At 33.7% G+C, this 18,352-nt stretch overlaps 1 protein-coding gene across 1 annotated transcript; it reads left to right on the top strand.

Moving 5' to 3' along the window:
• Nucleotides 1-714: 714 nt before the first annotated feature.
• On the top strand, nucleotides 715-18,083 carry LOC110994092 (E3 ubiquitin-protein ligase MYLIP). Its single transcript, XM_022260589.2, has 6 exons — nucleotides 715-1,042; nucleotides 13,746-14,503; nucleotides 16,064-16,280; nucleotides 16,962-17,132; nucleotides 17,289-17,410; nucleotides 17,588-18,083. Exons 1-6 carry the CDS (start codon nucleotides 959-961, stop codon nucleotides 17,685-17,687), a joined length of 1,452 nt encoding a protein of 483 aa, XP_022116281.1. The 5' UTR covers nucleotides 715-958; the 3' UTR covers nucleotides 17,688-18,083.
• The last annotated feature ends 269 nt before the right edge of the window (nucleotides 18,084-18,352 follow it).

Consider the following 18,352-nt stretch of genomic DNA (forward strand, 5'->3'; position numbering starts at 1 on the left):
ATATGAAATTATAGTTTGGGGAAAATGTTTGGGGGATATCTAGAAAAATCATCAATACGATTACGATACCTTACATCATCAATTGCACCATGAAGAATGTCGTCAGTACTTGTGTGATGTGTCTATCCTGATAGTTATTTTAATAATCCAATTTCTTTTTTTAAATATTGTTTATAAAATCATTAAAACAAGATTTAAAAAGTCAAGTACAAATAAATAAAAATAAATAATAAAAAATATTCATTTAAAAATAATGTAAGCGTATATTTGTACCTACATATTTATATATTATCTGTATTAAGTCAATATAAAACAAAAACGTCGCTACTTTATTCCCGGAATGAAATTTTGACGAACCATTTTTTGTTGTTAGGTACTTAAAAACTTAGAATTTAGAGTCTGAATCTTACCCTTACTTGTTTTTCAGTATACATATATTATTATAGAACGATAAATATTAATAATGACATAGAAGGGTTCGTCATAGATTCTACCTCTCGTTCTAACCGTACAAAATTTACGAAAGAGTAGATCAATATAAATTGTATAAAATAAATTAAAACATAACATGTTGTGCAGTTTTACATACATTGCTTTGTGTCGCTGACGATCCTATCTGACTTTTGCCTAAAGCAGCGATGTATGTAACGAAATACGGTTATATCGCGTATACTTGTTTGTACATTCTATTCACGATCGGCGAGCGTCACGTCACAATTTCTTTATCATTTCGGTGGCAAACTTAACATAGTATGGCCGTCGTCGGGAGGTATTCACAGTTTTACTTCCACAAAGAATACGCGATAAACATATCACAGAGCGAACTAAGAAAAACTTTTTTAAATAAATTCTTCACGCGTGTGAGATAAACAATAAATCTGGTGTTTACTTAGTTGATATTGAATAACGCTTCGAGACCTAATTTACGTTTTCGGTTTTCGCCAAGATTTTTAGCAAAATGTGGTTAGTTAGCCAGCCTAATTCTGTGATTTTGGAAGTTAAGGTGGACAACAACGCTATTGGACAGCAACTATTGGAAAGGGTATGTATTTTATTCTAATTCTATTTTGGTAATAGTCCTAAGAAATAATTTAGATGTAAGAGGAAAATACTATAAACAATAATACATAGTTAGACCTCCAATGTTATGTCTTTACTCCGTTGGAGATAAATCACAATATGTACCTACTTTGAATAAATATTGAGGCTTTTGTTTATTGTAAACTGTGACTGCATATCTTGTATGAATTTGTATTATAGCACGTCTGAGATCACAACAGCTGGCGTTCAGCGCGAATTTCAAAACAATGATCCCTAATATTCAACAGTTGTGTTACAATATTGTATCTTTAAGTTAGTAATTTTTAAATAGCCGAGTATTGATAAAACATTATAACGTGTTATGTAGCCGCTAGCTAATAGTGGTTGCAACGTCACTCCGTTTACCTTGCGGACTTTGGACTCTGCATTGTTCACCTATACGTGTTACGCGACTTGTTTCTTGATTTTAGCATTTACTGATTTATTAAATATTGGGTTATTCTGAATTCGATTGAAGTCAGAATAATTATAAACCAACTGTTTTGTTAGTTCAGCTATTTATATATATATTAAGTCGTGATGCCTAGGTAACTGCATAACTAAATCGCATAATATGTAACCTAGGTAACAATATTTTTTATGGCGCTAACAAATTTAAAATTCTTTGATTACACAGTTATATTATCTGCTCAACATCAAGTACACGTGCTTTTGGCCATAATCCAATGCCTACGAAAGCATCATAAAACGAATCTGGGGCGTTTTAATCTAGAATTATATCCAATCCCAGTTGGTATTTTTATCAAGCAAAGATTTTTTGTATTATATTTAATATAACAGTCCAAACAAGTTATCATAGTCTTTTAAATATAAACTAACCAGGAGAATGTAAAAATATCTCCATCTGGAGAATATAATATATTATATATGTATGTACCTTTGACAATCATTTAATACAATTTTATTCATGACAAATAAATCACGTCACATCACATCATTCAATTACCGTATTTATTATTAGCTAAATATACCTATTAAAATGTTAATGACAGTGTAACACATTAACGGCTTTACCTACTGTAAATCCAATCAGTGAGATACAAAATCCTTTGTTGGGATAATCTTAAAAAGGACCAAGAAAGACGTTAGGTACAATTGTATGTATTGAGATGGTCATGAACAAATTTTGATATAACAATATATTGTATGCCGTTTCAAACAAAATAAACACTGTAAGTGATTATTCAGTACTGTAATATAAAGACAATTACTTATTTATTAATAATTAGCTGCTAATGTACATTCTAGACGATACTAAATTTTTGATTGTTCTTTTAATAGATTTTTCGCATATATTTTAAGCAAACTCCAATGCGTTCTACTTATTTATTAACACAATGATTGCTAATGTGCATTCTAGACAAAACAAAATTTTGATTTTACGCATATATTTTATCCAAACTCCACCGCGTTTACTTTCTCTCTCAAAACACATTTTGTCGGAAGTTCAAAACTGTAACTGGCTTTCGATAAGGGCTCTTAAGTGCATGGAATAGCATGTATTTTCCAATAATGCTACACGATCACGCAGTGCACACGTGGGGACCGCATGGTACAGGCAAATGGACTTTGGACCCTCTCACCGCTGACGCACCATGTTAGTTTATAGCTAGGACATCGCCTTGCAACAAAGAACCTTGGTTACTATAAGCGTAGTGTAAAGAAACGAGATCAAAGACTGAACAAAGTATCTTATCAACTGGCTGGTCTGGTACATGTAATATTTGGTTATAATTTGAAATTATAAGCAAAGCAAACAAGAAAATTTGTTGACAAGTCATATTCACAGAAAATCAGTCTAATTACGATCACACAAATAATTGCAAATAATGTTGTTTCCGGTGAATTTTTAAATTGCAGCGTAGATAGTAAAATTGCGACATTAAAATTTGCTAAATTGACTCAATATTATTTTTACCTTAATATTTTGCTGAAAATAGAAATTGTTACTGCTTCGTCAGTGTTTCGAAACTTTCGCAAGACAATTGCATAAATATAATATAAAATGGTGAATAACAATATCCTAGACATTTAAATAGCTTGTTACGTTTTAGTAACTGAGACTGAAATCGAAAAAATAACCTTTGGTCGACTCAATTACTGCTGACATCACAGTACAAAGTCCAAAACAATTTGAAAGTTCCTAATAGGGTTACCAGCCACACTAATATATTTTTTATTATTAACTGTCTGCAATGCGGTCTATGCGGATTAAGACTAAAATCACCACCTTAGCTATCTAGTTTATGAATTTAGTAAAGTATATCATCTCTAGGGGCTGTATTTAAAATGTAATTAACTAAAAAACAAATGAACGGGTGAACTACCTTTAATATTGAGGTTGGACATTTCCTTGTTTTATTAAGTAAATAAGAATTAATAAAACAAGGAATAACAATTAAACATTTTTTACTCAAAATAGTGTTAGGCTAAACCCTTGTTTAAATAGGTTTTAAATTTCACGTCAATTGTAAAAATCATTTAATCAAGAAATAAATTTGATTACCCTAGGAAAAGCAGTAAGCCCCGTTATTGAGACTGCTCTAATTAGACTAGAGAATTTATGCAAGTGCGAAAATGTACAAAAATTTCACTTTCAAATAATTTGCAAAACAAATAATTTAAAAATAAACGAATTTATTATAAAATGAATTTATTTCATAGAGACGTCATAATTAAATTGTATAGCTTCGTAAGAATTTAATCTGATTTATCCACAATTGGTTTATTGCACAATGTTATATAAACCTTGTATGTCATCGCTGCACATGCTACTGGACTGTCCGGCAGAAAACCAACGCTTTGAAAAGCTTGCCTCAGTTAATATCCTACACCAATGTTCGCCATTCCATGAAATATAGTCCCAGTAACATGAAAGTACATACATGTCTTTAATAAAGTCTCTTTCGTTTTGGGGAAGAGTTGTCAAGTAAAATTGATGACCGCTGGACGGGTATTAGGTCCACCAAAAATTTGCTTTGCCATACTATTGCACCGTCTTTCACAGTTAACATTCCCAGCATTTTCCCTGAGCTATTTATAAATGTTGATGTAATAATATTATAGTTTCACGCATTCGGAACACTCAATGATGGACTTTGGACTCTGAGTGTGCCGTGAATAAACCGTCCAATTCGTGTTCACAATAACATTTTTACAATTGTGTACTCACTGATGTTTGGTACGTTAAAAATTCAACTGACAAACCATGTTTTTAAGACAATTGAAGTTCATTCATTGTTCCAAATAATCGTTCCTTTTAAATCAATTTATTTAAAAGTTTAATATTATAACTGAATAAAAAACCGGTAAACCGGTAACCGGTAGTAATATTTGTATATTTAGAGTTTTTACCTTTGCACTTTCCAACGAACCGGATACGGAATTAGGATTTTCCATAGTTACGTCAGGATATAATCTTTTAAATATCAATTAATGTTTTTATAATAATGTTTAAATTATAAAAAATATATTCAAGACGTGACCATTTCTTTATATGTACATATAGAGTTATGTAATGATTACTGTAATAATTCAGAATAATTAAGATTGATAAAAGTTTGTTCCGCCATAATGTTGGTAATACTTACTACAAAAAGATCCTTCTTACTAAATTGTTAGGATAAACGTCTTTACTAGTTATTCAGTTCTGCAAAGACACATGCCGACTTGGCCCCTAAACATGTAGTTTAATTGATTACCAGAACACTTCCTGACCGCAGTCAATAGGATGAAACACCTGCTTCTCCTATCCTCTCAGATAGGAAAACTACGTTGTTTTACAGTTTTCAAGTACCATGTCTTCATCTATATATAATCACCTCGTCTTAATCAAATTTAATAATTCAATTAAATACAGCAAGAACGATCAAGAGTGAAGTTATACGTGACGGAGAGCACGGCTCAGTCAGCTAAATGGACCTTGGCTTACATTATAACCATTTTCCAAGCGCCGACCTTTGCGATGTGCAGAGTGCAATCTTCGTTAACTCGTTTTCTTTACGGTTATGTTTTATCGTCGAAGTATTAAACAATAATTTAAGTGACGATTTAAAAAAAATGTTCTAATCTATATTTTGTCAACACCTATGGCTATTCTAGAGATCAAAATAGTATATATACATTTTATTAGTTCTAATGCAAAGCATAGGTTTTAACTTTGAAAGATGATTAGTAAGAGAATAGCAATGTTGCCATGACATCCAAGTATGAACGATAAGTGATAAGGCTCCCATGACCGAGTAGTGTCCGCAATCACTGCGGTCATGACCCCTTATCACTGGCAAAAGTTGATAAAGTTTTATTAAACACTTCCCTCAGCCGGTTGCTGAAGAGAAAAAAAATGAATTAAAAATATATTTTTTAAAATTTTTATTTACATATTCCTAAGAGGCGATAAGCACAGTTCAGACCTTTGATCTGTCGCTGATGATAAAGAGATTAAAAATAAGCAAGTATTATTTATTATATTTCCACTATACAAGTGCCCATAGAGTATGAAGAGCAATAAATTAGATTCTGATCGAATGAAAAGAAAGTATGCACTTTTAAACGAAATATCTAAATCGGTCCAAACATCATAGAATAATCGAGAAACACAGATTTCCTTTTCAAGCTATATTCATACGTTTTAAGTGTAAACATGGAAACAATTTCTATCCGAAATATAACCATTACAATTTATACACGATAGCTAAATCTATGTTATAATGATGTGTAATGATTGATAATGTGTCGTTACGTGGATATCGATATCAACCCGGATTTGGACTTTAAACAGTCCTTATTGAATCAATGTATGATTGTTTTAATGTCCCCTCTGAACAATGGAATAATTGTTTAGAATTTGGTCCTCGACTGCAGTCTGTATGGGGAGGCTTATTTAATTTTTTACATACAGTAGGTATACACAACAGATGACATCACTATTTTATAGTTTAACATTTAGGTTTAATATACTCTATGTATTTGGAGTACAATTTTTTATGGGACGGGGCAAACTGGCGGGAGTCTCACCTGATGCTAAATGATACTGCCATCCAATGTAATGGACAGTTCAATGCAATGGGGCTCGCGAATACGTAGCTGGCCTTTCAACATCAGTACGCTCTTGAAGGACCCTAAGTCGAATTAGTTTGGGAATACTTCAGACGACAGCTGGTTCCACGTAGTGTCAAAAACTTACTTTAAAAACGCTTAATTATGAAACGATGGACGTCGAGGTGATACGGGTGAAATTTCGTATTCTGCCTCGACGGCCGATGATTAAACTCAGCTGCAGGTATTATGAAGTTGATCTAAATATATACAATATTCAACAATTGTGTTTATTCCATCCACCTTTTAAATAAGTTTCAATTTCGTGTACCCTCTAGATATCCCAGGCGTTCCATCATCTCATTTGTCCCTTTCAGAAGAACGGGTCTCGGCCCAAATTTACCGATATCCAGATTGAGCATTCTGTTAAACAAGGTCAAGCAAGGTCTGGATATCGATATCTATCAATTTGAAATCAATTTTCCTTTAGTTTTTATAATTTATGAATTTGTAGTTGCTTCCGCTTGTTAATTTAATATTTTATTCTATTTATCTTGTACCAATATATTGGCAAGCTTTAACAAATTAATAAATTGCATTATCATACTATACCAATTGAATAGTCATTTAATCATAGTGTCGGTAAGATTTATTTCTTACCCGTTCTTAACATTGTTCTGAATGTGAATGACCCCAGAGCCCAGAATGATGTACGGAATACAAATTGGTTTGGAAAGCTGTTTAAAATTGATGCTGTTGCCATTTTAGATGCATTCATCCAGTGCATAGAAATATTGATATTAACATCGTCTATATTTAAATTATTCGTATACAAAAGACCTTTAATTTAATCACATGAAGGGCACGGTATTTTATCTAATGTCATTCAACTCTATTTTAAGTTCAGTCACCATTCTGATATTTATAATTACTGTGCTTAACAACATAAAAAGTAGACTCTAGTGTTACCGATTCAGCGGTCCTTACGTTACCTATGTTCTACATGCCGTTAGTCTAGTTATTCTAGAACCTGAGAATTAACCATGACCGTTTAAAAATAGCCTTAACGGCCAACTTTATCATATTCAGATTAGAATGTGATCCAAGGCAAAAGCCCTTTGGACAGCTTTGAGCTAATTGTATTTGGAAATCTGGGTCAACATCTGTATAGTCTACATGGCTAATTTATATATTTAAATGTCTGTAATACGAATGAATTTTAAGCGCGTATGTTTATTGCGGTTCAATAAGTTACCTTCGGAAATTCTTTATAGAAATTGTTAAACGTTGCACCGGTCACGTATACGCTCCCCACTCGTCTACGCTCTCCATTCTCCAATGTTCCAATAACAATATTCCTAGTTGTCTCTAGGAATCTAAACGATTACAGGCTTATATTATTTGGACGAACCCCGAGAATAAACACATTTAATTCATATTCAGAATCTTAATATATATTTTCTAATATACTTAACTATTCATTTTTTTCTCTAGTATTCTTTTTTCCTTGAATTGGATTATAACTTCGCTGAAAGAGATTGTCCTTCATGTCTCAGGTTGGACATAATGCGTCTATTTCGGAAATGAAATACAATATATTTTTTTAATTTTAGATTATTGTTGGCTAGAATCCAGATTGAAGTCATTGCCCAAATCCAGAAATAACCCTCTAAAATTGACAGAAAACACGTGTTTAATTTGTTCAATATTGTTAAATATTGTATTATGCTAAATTCGTTTTTACATACTCAAGCCGGTCTTAATACTTATGAAGCACTCATAACATGATCTCTCAACATTTATCAAAATTAACAAAAAAAAACAACTATATGCTCTTTATACATAATAGCACTACTAAGCAAATCGTGTAATCTCTTGGTAAAATTCTAGGTACGAGGAAGTAAGTTAGTGTCCTTCAAAAATTTATTATAGGTAGATAGACACCATACGGAAGTTAGAGGCTGCGAACACGTTTTGAAACTAGATATTTATTGCGTCATTTTGCTAGTATTCAAGAAATGACGATGTCCATTTTATAGTTTGGTTTGGTTATGGTTGTACATTTCATTAACAAAATATCAGGAACGAATATGGATTTTGAACTTGTGTTACATAGAACTTAACAAAGTTAATTTAACTATAATACTTTGATGTGTTTAGAAAAGTACTCGTTTTTTAGTCTAAATTTATAAAGGTGAAATGCGTTGACACTGGAACTCAAATGTCTATGTAATTAATTATGTACATTTCAATAATGCGTACTTTGGCCGCGATTAATTTTCTATTTGCTTATAATTTCACGTTATTTTTCCAACCCTATGTGATAGTTACAATAATACTTTTAAAGCTTTCCTTTTTAATAACAGATTTACATGAAGTTGCATCAAACAGAAATTATTACTGCTTGCTACACTGAAAATATTACTTTAAGCAAGTAAGCAGTCAGGCCACTGCTAAATATAAACAGTGAAAACTTAGAGTTTGCTTCTGTTCCGTTTTGAGTACATCATTTAACATTATCTGTAAACAAAAATATTAAAATTTAGGTCGTTCGTTGATTGCTTTAGCGTTTTATTCACGAGGCTAGTTAGCGTTAATATGCGAACGAAAATTGATAAGTTTATTACAATTCTGCTCGATTCCTGCATAGTTATTTCAAACCGACTTTATAGCTATCATTTGCATACTTGCAACTATGCTACTTGCATACGAAAATTATGATCACACGTCAAAGAGATCGCGTTTAAGCTTCTTTAAATAGACGTTCAATAGATAGAAATATATTAAATACAGATAGTTATCTTTAAATAAGCCGTTAATTTTTAGTTAATCGTATAATATTGTTTCGTGTAAAATTCGTTGTTCGTAAGCCATAAATTACTTTTGAAATGAGGTTCGCTTCATTTGTCAAAACACGTGACGTCATAGATAATATTTTAATCCTGAATAATTAGTTTTTTACTTTTTTATCATCATATTCAATCTGCAAGCGAGATAAATGTTATCAGTCACCATTTTTTGCTAATATTTTATAAGCTTTTGATAATTAATAAACAAAATTATTACTAAAAACCTGTTTCTAAATTATTCAAAACTGTAAGTTGTTTGATTATTAGCTTAGTGTTTATACAATTGAATAAATACCTACTTGTTCAATTATATTCGGTATTTATGCAAAACCAACGTTTACTTTACCAGCTTGGTAAATAGTAGGATGGATACCGATACTAACGAATTCTTAATATTATTCACGCAAAAATTCTTCAGTTGCTAATTGGTTTTGTGCATATACATATTTTGTAATAGTCTATTTTTATTCTTAATACATATTATGATATGTGATCAAAATAATTAAATGCTATACGGAAAGCGAAATTGCAGACAGGAATGTTCAATGACACCTTAACTTCCGTTATCAATTAGGTATGTATTTGCTTAAGTTATTTGTTCAACTGCAGAACATGTGGAACATATATTTAGTAGGTACTTTATTGCGATAAAAGGTTCAAATCAAGTTATTATTATCAGACTCACTTCGTTTTTTTTGAAACAAAGCTTTGACCTTACAGTAGGTCGAACCTTTGTTTGAATGTAAAGTTTCAAGGTATTTCTTTGTTATCAAATACTCCAATTTTGCAAGGCTTGCATAAAATATAATTTATTAGTGACAGGTCGCAATTGTTGTCACACCGTTTCAAGTTTTTGTTAGAATTATTTTATCTTCATTATATTTTTATCTGCTATATGTTTTGTACTCTAATGGAAAAGTCAATTAACAATAATTAGTACACTGACAAGATTCATTCTTCAAATATTAACCTCGTTAGCGTGACACCTTACCAAACACGAAGAGATGTATTGTATGTATTTGGCATCTACATTAAACCCTCAAGAGATTTGTCGTCCGACCGGTCGTCTCTTTTGTATAAATAGCGGGCCGTGGAGCGACCAATCGTCCAACTAGTTGAATGTTACGGAGCACGAATCTAACGCGTGCAACCCGCGTGCTCTGGTGAGACCGCGACGCAACCATAGGTTAGAACGAGATGTAAAGAAAACATGGTCGCTTGTTCACCGTTTTATGTTTTGTGAGGTTATGTTGGTCTATTTTTGTTGGCGAGGAAATCATTTGCAGATTTAATATTACTACCCGCTTTCACTGTTTCGTAGACTGCTCTTTGTTAAAGCAGCATTTTTTTCCAATTTCTCACCATCAATCACAAAAAGAAATGCGTTAGAATTCGATACGCTTTATTGCTGTTAAAATTGACTGCATCGCATTTCTTTACATTTTCTATAATCAGTGCTGCGATACAATACGGACAGGACAAAGACTCGTCAACAGAAGCCTGAATGATATCGTCAATTAATACGTTATTAAAATAATAGTCTAATCAATTATTATAAGTAGGTATTGTATTTCCTTTTTGCTTTTTCTGTTCAACAAATAAGTACCCTTTCCGCGTGCGAAGTTTATGTATATAAAAAAATAAGTAAATCAATGGCGCTACCTTTTTAGTTTTGGGCCTCAGAATTCTGTATCTGTCATGATCATTTGGTTATCAAATAGGCAAGTAGGTGATCAGCCTCCTGACACACGCTGTTGACTTTTGGGTCTAAGGCCAGTTTCCTCACGATGTTTTCCTTCACCGTGCCAATGTTAAATGCGCACTGTAAAGTCTATTGGGCCGTCGGGAATCGAACCTACGACCTCATGGTTGAGAGTCACACGCTGAAGCCACTAGGCCAACACTACACTGCATAGTAGAGCTTGGTGATTTTGTATGTAATTTTATGTCAAACAAGACTTTGCACAAGTCCTAGTTGTGAAACAGACCGCGTCAACTGTTGTATCGTTCTGTAGTATTGGAGATGAGGTTCCTACTTCAATATAGAATAAGGCAAACAAAATAAAACTGCGTGGTAACATTTATAATTACCACCCCAAAGAAACCGTCCGCATAATTCGTGTTTCTCGTGATAAAGAAGTAGAGTTGGTCACAACTGGTTTTGTTTCATTGGAAACAATTTACACCGTAATTATAATTTCGGACAATTGTGTTTTTCTGGTGAAATTTCGTGTATCGTTATTAAGATTTTTACTTGGAACTTTCCAGAGGATTTTACTTAAGTCATAAAGTCATCAAAGATAGTTATTCCGGAGTGTTAAAAAAAAGTTGTCATAAAATGGGTCAATGACCTCTGTATTGTAGGATCATGTGTCGCTACTTGCTTCGTGCGCATAACCTTATTTTGTACTACAAAAATATTCAGAAAGCGTTTGCGTCGGAGAAAGTATCTTAGATATCAAGAGTCCCCAGACATTGGCTTCTAGAAATAATATTCATAATTTCCCTACTTTTAGACTGAAACTAATAAAATTAAAAGGAGACCACATCTGAATTCTATTACATATTAGTGTGAAAAAATTTAAAAAATATTTCTTTACTTAAAATATTCATCATTCTTTTAACATAGTACCTTAACGATCACGAGATAAAAGCATGCCTCAGTTGCGTCACTTACCTATTTAAAACACACTTTAATGACAGTTTCACTTACAATGTAATTCTAGGATATCTAAATGTATAAATGCCAATTTAAATTGGAGCAATATAGACGCATGGAAAATATGATAGGCCATTTTAATGTAATTGTAATAAAATAATTAAATCCACAATCCCTATTTTTATACCAATAAAGGATTTTTAATTTTTTAACCACGTTGGTTAACCACAGTAAATAATTATCAGTATTTTGATTCGGAAAGTAGGTTCCACTGCGAAGATCCTTTTTTTATATCCCAGGTGGTAATGCCCATCACGCGCTCCCAAAAGTTGCATTGCAGATGTATGTGGGACTCGATCCGCAACAGATTCCTGCTATTCAGAAACTGGGTGTGCAATACCCATTAAAACCACCTCGAGTAGTTCCTACAAAGCCTCGTTACAAAGGTTACGGGGTCGCTCTCGCATTCTATCGGAAACTCAAGGGCATGTTACGCTCAAAAACCAGATGAACCAAACCTGATATCTTCTATTCACTCCGCCTCTTCTAATCCTGGGATTCGTCCTAAAGCGCCTTCAAAAACTCCTTCCGTGAACCTAAAGGTGCAGAAGGAGCATACGTCTCGTCTCTTTGTTCTGGACAACACAAGGCAGAGTAAGGTTACCTATCACAGGAAAAAGATTATGACGTAGCTGAGACCACTGCGGATCCTGTAAAGTACGTTGTGCCTTGTCGTCGACACACTTCAAGTAGCTCAAACACCGAGAAGACCTAGGAAATTTCTTGGTAGTTAGGTATATTAAAACCTTTTGAATGAAATAGTCAGTTATTAATAACAAAGAACAATTAAAAATATTCTTCGCAGTATATTCCAAGAAATAGGTCACATGTTGTTCATTGTATGTAAAGTAATTTAATTTTGATATTACGTTGCACAAACAAAACACTCGTGTATATAGTTATCGCTGAGTTTAAGTAACCGACATATAGTCAACATTGAACAATAGTTTTACAAGTTTATCGTGCCATTATTGACGTTAAAAATTGACCAATTTGATTTCATTTCACACGCGTTCCTGAGAAAAAAAAAATAATTGAACCCTTTTTAAGCATTATTTTTATTCTACGGATGAATATTACATTTGACAACAGACTGTAATTGTATGCTGTATGTGCATCTATTTGTCTCACAAATATTCTGCCTGCCGTATACATAATATATTTAAATGTTCCACAATGTGGTAATATATGTGCCGTAAACAATTCCGAATTGATTATGTATATATTGCGCGTTTACTCAGCTATTGAAAACGACGCATTATTGTGAGAAAAACACTTTTATTGTTTAGTTAATATTACTTACTGACATAAAAGTAATTTTTCCAACGCAATTATAAAGTATTTACAATATTCTTAACCTTCTTAGTAATAATAATTATGATATAAATGCGCCTAGATGATGCTCAAACCCGTAATGGCTTTCACTTGATAGGTCAGCAAGTTGGGGATCGGCCGCGAGGTCTGGTGCCCTCCACTCTGCCAGTCACGATGAGTTTTTCCAGGCTTTCTTGATCGCTGCGAGTTACTCAGCATCGGTGACAGTGTCGAAAGACTGAAAAAAGAATTTTTTATTTTTTATCGTCGTAGTATGGACACGTTTGTTTCCTTCTCCGTCCAAGGACTCCTTAGCATCCGTCTCCAACACCATATTTCCACAGCATCGAAGGGATTTTCTTGAGTAGTTATCCTGTATTAACAATTGACCTTTCCAAATCGTCTGACAGGTGAAACTAAGCTTTGCCTTGGGTCGACTTTCTCAAAATTACATATTTCATAACACAAACCAGTCGTCTACTATTATTAACATCTATAAATCAAACAGAGCCTTTCCAAAAACTCGTCCTAATTAAACTTGCGTGCGTTGTCGAAATACGACATGCAACGCCCTCTAATGAGTGCGGCCATTTCGGAATATAAGCTATTATCTATCCGTAGCCTAGCAAGCTAGTTTACTTAAAGAAAACGACCAAGAAATGCGAACAATGTAGTTCGCAGAATGCTTCTTTTAGTAAAACTTACCCTATATTTCTTTATTCCAGGTATGCGAGAAACTGGAAATTGGCGCAGAAGCTGACTATTTCGGCCTTAGCGTCAGCTCAGGATCAGGGCCCGGAAGATGGCTAAATCTTCGGAATCCTCTCGATCCACACCGCATCCCTGGGGGACGACTTGACTTGCGAGTCAAGTTCTGGGTGCCGCCACATCTTTTGATAAACGAACAGACGCGACACATCTTCTATCTCCATGCTAAGTTAGATCTCATTGAGGGCAGATTGGTCGTGGCAGACCAAGAAGTTGCCAGGCGACTGATCGCTTACATTGCTCAAGCTGAAACAGGAGACTGTGACCCTGATATGCCTCCACATGTTTATGAGAAGTGCGACAAAATCGGACCGCAGGGTGAAAAGGCCGAAGATCACGTGGAAAAGATTATAGATTATCATTGCGAGATAGCTGGAATGAGAGCATCCCAAGCCGAATACAGACTTCTCAAAGAAATATCGAAATTGGAATCGTTCGGAGAAGAGTTGTTCTTTTGCAAACCAGTCACGCAGAGTAACAATGCGCATAATCTGTACTGTCATCTACTATACCATAAGCAACAGACAGAGGAGCCGAGGGCGAGGGATGAGCAAGAGATAGACGGGGGAGCGACTGTAGGGTGTCTGACATCTGGGCAGAGCGGCGGCGGATGCGGGTGCCGGCTGAGCACGTGCGTAGGGGTCGGACCCCATGGCATCGTAGTCTATAGGCCGGCCTGTAATGGAGATCAAGATATTGGAGTCGAAAAGCAGAGGTGAGCTACACAAACTACACGTTTACAGTCTAAAATATTTAACTTCCTTATTTGGGCATCGAAAAATTCGCCTATCAGCATTAAAAATCACGTAGATAATTTTAAATATCATTGGTATATTTTATTGTCGTTTAAATCTCTCGATATTTACGGCTCTGCCTGATAAACACTATCGTGATCTTATAATATATCGTTTATTCATCTCGACGCCTTCTAGACTGTTTTGTTAGCGCTAATGTCACCTTGTCAAGTTCGAACAAAATTTGAAACCGGTCTGTGCATAACGTTTTTGCCAAAAACAATTTATATACATAAAACTTTGCGATGTTACAAAATCATGTAATGAATGGTCAATCAATCAATTTTTTATCTTTGAATAGTACCAGCAGTTTGATAGGACATATGTACTTTGTGTTAACTGAAATTTTGAACTTAAACAGAGATCTAAAAAGATGTAGCCGAAAAATAATCAGCGGCTCAAATATAAGAGACTTTCCGCCAACTTATTTTTTTCCTTTGGAATGGAATCAGACAATAAATATTTAAGTTTGCCTCTAGAAGGTTGTACTAGTTACCTGGAGTCTGGACCAGCTCCTTTCCTTAACGGATAAGTATGGAAATACAGCAGTAAACATTGTACATTTGTGTGTTGGAAATAAATATGATTTTCCTTATCATGTTATAGATAGAAAGTCGGTTACCTTGTTTTTCATTGTCTTATCATATTGTTTTGCAACAGACTCTAGAATATTGCGCTTTACATTAAATAATTACCTATTAACACTAACTTACCTAAAAGAAGTTCATGCCAGTAAAACTTAAAAATAATGTTAAATTATCGGGTTATAAACACGAAAATAGTACAATTGTACCTTTAAATAATGCTTAAAATATTAGTGGAAATAAAAATTAAGTTTACCTACGATGGGATACTAATATAAAGTAGCTCCGACGAGTAATTCATTTGATATAAATCTGTTTGCTCATTTAAACCAAGGATACAATAGTTGTGCTTAGAAAGATGGTACAATTTTATATCATATTAATTGCTTTTACATATGCTTTTAATATATTATTTCTTAAAGCCAAGATAAATATGAAATTTATAAATATTAGGACCTTACATATCGTGTTTTATTGAAACCGCCTTCAATTATTTTAATAATCCCGTCTGAATGGTTTTATCCAATAGCAATGATACTTTAATTAATTGAATACATTCTATTAAAATAAAAAATTTTCTTCCATACAAAACACCAATTTCATATGTAAGGACCTAATATTACGTAACTAAATGAATAATTAACCGAAAATTCATTCTACATACTTGAAAAACATTATGATTCGCGTTATTAACTTTTATATGTATCCGAAAATATATTAGTCACGAAAATAAGTAGAAAAATTCATTATTATATTAACCCGAAATTACACTTGGAAAAACCGTATATTCATTTAAGTTAGTTTAATGAGAATAAATATTAATTCAATCCTGCTTCAAATATGTGTAATGTACAGCGACGATAATTGTTATTCATAGAATATTGTCTATTATTCCAGCATCCCATACACGGCGATTCACCGCGCTCAGCCACTCAGGCGCATCTTCCAGCTATCGTACGTGACGGACGAGGGCAACGAAGCAACGTTTCACGTGAAAATGACGACGTCGGGACAGGCGGCTGCGCTGTACCGCGCTGTTACCGAGAAACACGCCTTCTTCTGCTGCGAAACTGTCCGAAGCGACGTCACTGAGCAATTCATAAGAGATTTAAAGGTACCTACTAAGTTGCTTCGTTATCAAAAATATACGTAAAGCATTTAAAATTTTCGGATTTATATCAGCTTGTATACGATAATAAATAAATTACGATATTAGTGCTGGACAAATATTTAAGAATGTCTTTGTTATTCATAATAATTATTATTTTAAAATATAATATCATAATTTTCCTAAATAATAAATAGTATAATATAATAAACTATACTTTATTCCACCAATGGACAAATTGAGGAAGTATATATTAGTTTATATTAGTATATATTATGTGGGGATGTAAATTCTTGTACTTTTGTTATTAGTCGCTGACTAATTAAATTGTATCAGTTCTTTTAGATTTACCTTTTAGTCTTGAATATTCATAATAGTAGTAATATAATTACTTTATTTTTCTGAATTATGATGAGTAAGTGAACATGAGTTCACATACGATTTGGGTAATTAATATTATTCAAGTTTTATTGCCCTCTGCGAAGGCGTGGCTCAATAAAAATAAACATTATAATAACGACTCCAGCCATTAATTTAATATTGTCTGAAACAAAAAAGTGTACAGTAGCACTAGGTACCGCAGTAATGTATTTACTTTCATAAATGAATTATGAGAAAATTGTGAATTAAGACTGACTAAAGACAATCCGAGATTGGCAAAAAATAATAATTGTAATTGAATTTCAGGGTACAATAGCATCGATATTCAACGACTCGACCACGCTAGGCCGCCGGTACGTGTTCGACATCCGACGCACGTGTCGCGAAGTCCACGACAGAGCCAGACGAGAAGCTCACTCCAGGGTCGAGCACGAGCCACGCACCAGGAGACGCTCTGCCGGCGGGACTGGAGACACGGTAAGATCTTGTCCTGCGTACATTGGTGTACTCAATCTTATGCGTGATCCTATAGTCTTTGCGTTTACAGATGCTTAATACGCAGCTGAAAGATTCTCCTAATTCAGTTCGATCATCGATATCTTTATATATATAATAATGTAATATCTATTGCAGGAGTCCCGCTCGCGTTCGCGAAGTGGTTCCGGGCTGGCCTGTCGCGTCTGTATGGACTCGGCGATCGATACGCTGTTTCTGCCTTGCAGACACGTCGTTTGCTGCGAAAATTGCGCTCCCAGGTAACTTTTTACTCATTATCCCGCTTAACACTTTTTCATCATCACGAGTCGTCAAATTGTGTGAACAAAAACCAGAAACATAACGAATTCTTAATTAATTTAAAACTGCAAAACTTTTGTACAAGTTAAGGTGGGTTAACCTAGAAATTTTATTGAAAAATATTTATTTGTTTCCAGATGTAATCGTTGTCCACTCTGCCGTGGCGAAATAGAAAAGCTGATGCACATCTTTCTGCCAGTGGAATATCAGAAGAGTACTGGAGTTATCATTAAATGAACTTATGGCGCCTTCGACGACGAACCCCGTACGAAACGTTCATTCCCCTCGAACTCGTTGGACGCCCGCCATTTTGGAAGTGTCGACTTGCGACTGGCTTCAGACTAGATCTGTTAGTGATGGAGTTAATGAGATATCAGTGACGCTAATGTGGACGACTAGTGTGTGACTGTCTAGTCATGATTGACTATTTTTTGCATTTTTATTTCGGAATGATTATTGCCCATTCCAGACGATTTATTAGGTTAAATAAAAATGACAATAAAAACAAATGCCACTTTTATGGCCCTTTCATAATAAGGTACTGAGAGTTATTAATAGTTGATTTCTAGTGTGTACCTAGTTATATTATTGATAAAATAAATATAAAGATTTCCTTCGTTTTAGAAGGTATTTTGTATAACTTTGTTATACAAATTAAAAATAGTTTAACCAAAAATGTATGTTAAATCTTAAACATTTTGCATTTCTTTATATTAACATAATTTTTTTGTTAATCAAATCATATCAATAATTTATTTATAAGCGTAAGACCTATGGTCTGTAAGATTATTTGTGAAATGTGTAAAAATTATTAAAAGAATCTATCAACAATAAAGTTTTATTTTTTATATCCTCACGTTTAACTATCCGACCGAAACAAAAACTAAAGATATTAGACTAAG

This window comes from Pieris rapae, chromosome 20 (genome assembly GCF_905147795.1).
Source record: "Pieris rapae chromosome 20, ilPieRapa1.1, whole genome shotgun sequence".
NCBI classification, from domain to species: domain Eukaryota; kingdom Metazoa; phylum Arthropoda; class Insecta; order Lepidoptera; family Pieridae; genus Pieris; species Pieris rapae.

Bases quoted from the DNA above. Each gene is read 5' to 3' on its own strand.
- LOC110994092 (XM_022260589.2), top strand. From the start codon at position 959: ATGTGGTTAGTTAGCCAGCCTAATTCTGTGATTTTGGAAGTTAAGGTG. The intron at 14,504-16,063 runs GTGAGCTACACA...CTATTATTCCAG, and splicing joins ATTGGAGTCGAAAAGCAGAG to CATCCCATACACGGCGATTC. The intron at 16,281-16,961 runs GTACCTACTAAG...ATTGAATTTCAG, and splicing joins AATTCATAAGAGATTTAAAG to GGTACAATAGCATCGATATT.